Source organism: Phalaenopsis equestris, unplaced genomic scaffold (assembly GCF_001263595.1).
Source record: "Phalaenopsis equestris unplaced genomic scaffold, ASM126359v1 Scaffold000421, whole genome shotgun sequence".
Classification (NCBI taxonomy): Eukaryota; Viridiplantae; Streptophyta; class Magnoliopsida; order Asparagales; family Orchidaceae; genus Phalaenopsis; species Phalaenopsis equestris.
The window spans coordinates 1,327,655-1,334,015 of record NW_018164862.1 but is presented as its reverse complement, the minus strand read 5'-3'; the positions used below and the strand labels follow the sequence as shown (position 1 = coordinate 1,334,015).

Sequence of the window (6,361 nt, the reverse complement as noted above, 5' to 3'; positions counted from 1 at the left end):
AAAGAGTGTTTGAGTGAGGTAGCATTGTTATCCAAGAAAATATACTCAGCTTCCCTAGTCACAATGCCAAGAAACCAAGATGCTGGTCCCAGATGTTTGATTTAAAACTTAGAGCTGAGGCGAGTGGTGAGTGCTTCAATTGCTGCCATGTCCTGTTTTGTAATGAAAATATAATCGACATAAAGGAGAATATATAAACGAGGGTTAGAATTATACGAGATGATAATAGACGGATCCGTCTTGCTTATTTGAAACCCTTCGTTGATGAAGAATGTAGAGATCGTTGCAAACCATTGTCTCGGCGACTGCTTAAGTCCATACAAGGCCTTCTTGAGTAGACACACATGATTTGGGAATTGAGGATCAACAAGGCTCGACGATTTTTTGATATAAACAGTATCAAGAAGCTTACCATGTAGAGAAGCGTTAGAGACATCAAATTGTAGGATGGGCCACTTGTGATAACAAGCAACCGTAAAGAGCACTCAAAGTGTTGTCATCTTCGCCACAGGACTAAATGTTTCGAAGTAATTCACACTATATTCTTCATTATACCCATGCGCCACAAGGCGGGATTTATATCGGGCAATTGTACCAAGCGAGTTGTATTGAATGGAATAAGTACATCGACAACCAATTATCTATTGATTTGGTGGATGTAGAACCAATGCCCAATTACCCTGAGCTTGAAGAGCAAAGAACTCCTCATTCATAGCAGACCGTCGGTGAGCCTGCTTAGCAGCTTGTGTGATGTTGTAGGATCAGAGGGATGTTTGAGTTGATGGAAGAGATCGAGTTTAGTGACCAGTTTAAGGTTGCCAGTGTGGTTATGGGTGATCATATGGTGATGTGATATGGGGGGTTGAGTTAAGGTGGATGGTAGTGTGCATGTAGGAGGTGTTCATGGGGAAGGTTTGTGTAGTGGAGATGCATGAGGTGGAGCGGGTGAGGGTGTGTTGGCATGGTTTAGTGTACATGTGGAGGGACGAGTAGGAGAAGATTTGTTGGCATATCTGGTTGAGTGGGGAGGGTTGGGTGTGTTGAAGAGATTGGTATGGAAAAATATTTTCGTCGAACACAACGTGACGAGAGATGAAGAGTTTGCCTAAGGTGGGTTGGTAACACTTATATCCTTTATGATGTGAGGAGTAGCCAAGGAATACACAAGGGTGAGAGTGAGGAGCTAATTTATGTGGTGTTTGTGGCCTTAGCCATGGATAGCATAGACAGCCAAAAACACGGAAATTGGAGTAGTTGATTGGGTGATTGTATAGAAGTTGGTAAGGCGATTTGGGTTGGGTGATTCGAGATGGCATTCTATTCATAAGATAGGAGCCACAAGAAGTGTATCAACCCATAGTGTGAGAGGTAGGGAGGCATCATGGAGGAGAGTTCTTGTAGTTAAAATGAGGTGGCTATGCTTTCATTCGGCCATCGGGGTATGAAGGCATGAGAATTGATGAATGATGCCTTTATGCATTAGGAAATTATGTCCGCACCCCCATCAAATCGAAACATATGAATAAGAGTGTTAACTTAAGTATGAAACATTGTAATAAAGTTGATACATTCATCCACAGTTTCAGCTTTAGTTCGCATAGAAAATACACAACAAAAATGAGAGAAATCATCAACAAAAAGTAGCTAATATTTATAGAATTGAGTAGATAATATTGGAGATGGACCCAATACATAAGAATGAAGTAACTGTAAAGGAGCATGTGTATGTAAAAAAGGAAATAAAAACCGTTTATGACTCTTGTTGCAACTGCAATTATTACACAGATGTAAGTTTTGCTACATTTAAGTTTGGATAATTGGTGACTATAAGTTGAATAACATCTTAATGTGGATGTCCAAGACATATGTGCCAAAAAGAAGACTTCATGGTGGTGGCAGCGAGGACGTATGTAGATAGCAGGATGGGAGAGATCAAATAAAGGCCATCAGTACTGCTTCCCCGAAGTAGAGGTACCTTCGTCTTAGAGTCAAAGATGGTAAAGCCATTCAGAGCAAAGAGAACAGCAACATTATTATCAGTGATTAGCTTGTGAACAGATAAGAGATTGTGAGAAAGGGATTGAACATGCCAGATTTGAGGTAGGATAAGCTTACGGTGCGGTGTAGAAAGGATGTCATCTCTGGCGTTTGCTCAGGAACTGATAGTCTCGTACCCACGATGACCAGTTCAAAACCTGTAGCAAAGGTTGTTAGGTTTAGATGATTGAGATTGGATGTAAGGTGTGCGGTGGCTTCGGAGTCTAGTACCCATGAGGAAGTGGTTGCTTGCAAGGCTTGCTTGGTAGGTACATAGTCTAGGTTCGACCGATGCCAATATGAAGCCACTGAGTGTCCGAATTTGTTACAGATTTGCCATGTGACTGATGGTCTTTGTGTCTTTCGATCCCCTGTGGTACGGTTGGAGGTTGTTTCTCGGCCTCAACCACAAGACAGAGTCGTCGAGGGAACCTTTGTGGCCGCAAATGCAAGACGTGGCTGGGAAGAAGGATTGGATCTTTAATTGTCAGTTGCAATATTGATCTCCACTGCAAAGGAGGGAGTAGAAATCGTCAATATCTATAGGATGGAGTTGAGTTCAGATTGTCGTCCTGAAGCCTTGGCAGGTGGTCGGAAGTCAATTAAGTGCATAAAGGATAATATCCTCGGCGTCTAGCTTCCCTCCTGCAGCAACAATGTTGTCTACTAGACCTTTAACCCTTGATAGGTATTGAGCCATAGTTTGATTGTTCATCGAGATGGTATGAAGGGAATTCTTCAACTAAATGACTCTCGAGCAATTTGTTGGTTGCAACCTTTTAGCAATAGTATTCCAAATCTCCGCGGTTGTTGAAAGGTGTAGCACATAAGGAAGTATCGGTGTAGAGATGACTGAATAAAGTGTTGCAGTAAAGTTTTGAACAATCAAAATCCAAGAAAAATATTGCGGATTGCAAGCCTGAGAATCAGCCGCGGGATTAGCAAATTGTGATGGATAAGGAAAGCTGCCATCAAGGAACGCTAAGAATTCATTGGCTGAGAACACCTTGAGAACTTGTGCCTTCCATAAAGAATAATTTTCAACTGAGTGTGAGTTTTGAGTTAGATGTTTTATGTTACTCATAAGAAATTTGAGGGAGGGTGGGATAGAGATTGAGGTATTCAACTCCATTGTTGATGGATCAAAGTTTTTGTGTTTTGTAAGGTAGGCATCTGCTCTAATGTTGTCGGTGTTTGCTTGGATTGAGGAGTGGTCGGCCGATCCTTTACTAGTGTAGGACAGTCGATGAAATAGAGGTTGTGCAATCAAGTCGCAGCCCCTTTGAACCGATTGATGCCCTAGGTTTAAGAAAAAGCTCATATAGGCCTGAGCTCAAGGCTCTAATACCATGAAGAACTTGAAAAAAAGAAGAGGAAGCTTGAGAGAGTATGCAAAAGGAAATTAAGAAGAAGAAGACCTAGAAGAAAATCACATTTATCCATTACTGTCCCACATACACACGGTAGTGAAGCTTCTAGAGGACACAAACTACCTTACCTACCGTTATTGTGTGCCTCATGCCTAGTATATGTTAATCTATTCCACTTTGCCTTATTAGAATATATGTAAAAATTAAAGTTTAGGAGTTAGATACGTAAATACCTAAGAATTAAGTGGTATGTAAGTCAATCTTCTTTTTTTTGGGTCATACAAAGGTCCTTTGTATCTCAGCTTGCAATGATAAATGTATAGCATCCAAACACATATCATTTGCAATTCTAGAAATATGAATAATCGCCATATTAGAGATGCAATTAATATATTTTTCTTATTCAGGGCAACTTGATAAATTCAATTTTTGGGCTCCCAAAACATTATTTACACCTATATGTTTTTTGAAAAAGGTTTGAATAGGTCAAAAACAATATATGATAAACATTGATCAATCTGACGTCTCAAATACCTATGTTTGAAATGATGACACCCTTTGACTATAGAAAAAAAGGGGATAAAATGATAAATGAGGGAGGGGAGAGAAAGACATGACGATGATGATGAAGAAGAAGCTGTCATCCAATGCACGCATGATAAAGAGCAAGGGAGTGCTGCCAATTTGAAACCTCTTTGTTCAATCATGGAGTGAAATAAAGAGAAAAAGGGAAATTTACATACGAAGCACACAATTCTTATGTATTTAGATACCACACACCTAAACTTTCATATTTACATACATGGCATGCTTTAAGCCTATGAATGAACATGTGGATTTTACTTTTAAAAAGTGATAATAGTGGTATTTTTTATGTGATACTAAAGATTTGACTAATATGTGTATAAATTTTGAAAGTTTAAGTGTGAGATATGTAAGCATAAGAATTGAATGCTATGTATGTAAATGCGCAAATTAAATATTAATAAAAAAAGATCCCTTTTATCATACCTCGTCCATAATGAGCATCGAACAATCCTTTAAATTACAAACACCCTTCTTCGCAAGATCTAGGATTCGACCAGGTGTTCCAGAAATTAAGTGGACGGGTTGATACAGACGCATGATGTCATCTTTTAAGCTCGTTCCTCCAGTTGTTACCATAACCTGAACCTTCAAGTGCTTTGACAGCTCCTTACAAACTTGAGATGTCTGTAGAGCCAATTCACGGGTTGGAACGAGTATGATAACTGCACATTTCAAACTAAGGAAATCAGTCTCTTCACGATCAATCAATGAGAGGAATTGTCAAATAGAAGCACAATATAAGCATATTAAACAAAAGAATTCACAAAAAGGACATTTTTATATAAGTTAGAAGTCCTATATGAGCAACCGTAACAAAATTGCCAAAAAGAAATTTTAAAAACAGTTGGACCAATATCATATACTATGGGGAAATCTACATTTGTAGCACACAATTCTCATGTATATACATATCTCACGCCTAAACTTCTACCTTTACATACATAGCATTTTAGTATTTTAAACTTATTCGTGAAAATATGTATTTCACTTTTGAAAAGTGGTAATAGTGTTATTTTTTTATGTGATATTAACAATTTGAGTACTAAGTGTGTAAATATGGAACTTTCGGTGTGAGATACGCAAATACATAAGAACTGTGTGCTATGTATGTAAATGCCCCTATACTTTAAATAGAGATGAAATATTGGATGAATTTATGAAATTAGAATTGAAACCTTGGATAACATTCTTTTCCTGATCAATTTTTTCTAATGCTGGAATGCAGAAAGCAGCAGTTTTTCCGGTCCCATTTTTGGCTCTAGCAAGAATGTCCCTTCCGGTAAGAGCAATAGGGATGCTTTCTTCTTGAATAGGTGAAGGACTTTCAAATCCTTTCTCATATATACCCATAAGCAATTCCCTCTTCAGAAAGTAATCTTCAAAATCATTTCCTTTTGTTGCAGTTACATCCTGAAATCAATACGATGAAGACATGAGATTTTGTTCTGGTAAAAGAAATCATCATTATAGTTTCAATAACCAAAAATAGAAGTAAGAAAAGGTTCAAAAAGAGGGAGGCCTAAATGAAAAAGAAAATAAGATAGCATCAATTAAACTCAATATCCTAGTGAAATATAATTTAACAGCTTCATATAGTCCCTTAGACATTTAGAACTTTGTCAAAAAAAAAACTCGAAGAATATTTATTTGTTCGGTGCTAACGAAGAACGCGGTGGAGAAGAATGGAACAAGGGAGAGCAGGAAAGCCGTTACCAGCTATGCCAAATGGCTCACTGAATCACTCAGAGCCAAATTCATCACAAAAGCTCGGCATGTTTAGCCAAATTTACATATGGTGGAAAAATTATGATATCATTATTAAACTACCAAAATTTAACACAAAGAATTTTAAATAGAAATATTCCAAAGTACTTAAATGCCAACCATAAGCATAAAAAAAAGAATCTTAGCTTCATGATAACAAATCAAATGACATTTAGGTTCGAAAAACTCAAATGAATGGTATTTTTCTTAAATTGGATTATCAAAAACACAGATGCAACAGGTCCTACTTTTACTATGCTTAAAGCATTTCTGATTATAACAATATACATGATAATGATCAATAATAAGAGCTTCCAAATATTTGTAATATCTGGAAGTTCCGTTATTTATTCAATTGGTATTTAACAAAGATTTAGTAATGTTGCGTGCTGGAAAAGGAAGAGTTATAATTTAACGTCTTAGCATTGCATGAAGATCCAAAACACGCAGAGATAATAGAAAAATACCTGGAGAAGACGCCGGGATTTTTTATGTAGAAAAACCATGAAAACGAAAAAAAACATTAGGCCTAGCATCAGAGTAATCCATTATATATTCGTATGTACATAAGTCCACTCTTCTCATATATCAGAGAAAATGAA

The 6,361-nt window shown here is 37.4% G+C and overlaps 1 protein-coding gene across 1 annotated transcript in view; it reads right to left on the bottom strand.

The window, feature by feature from the left end:
* LOC110027226 (DEAD-box ATP-dependent RNA helicase 8-like) overlaps positions 1–6,361 on the bottom strand; it is a 41,213-nt gene that overhangs the window by 13,685 nt on the left and 21,167 nt on the right. The window contains exons 5-6 of the mRNA XM_020728562.1: positions 5,171–5,405; positions 4,419–4,657 (exon numbers count right to left, since the gene is read on the bottom strand). Coding sequence (XP_020584221.1) covers positions 4,419–4,657; positions 5,171–5,405 — 474 coding nt within the window. The remainder of the gene's footprint in view (positions 1–4,418; positions 4,658–5,170; positions 5,406–6,361) is intronic.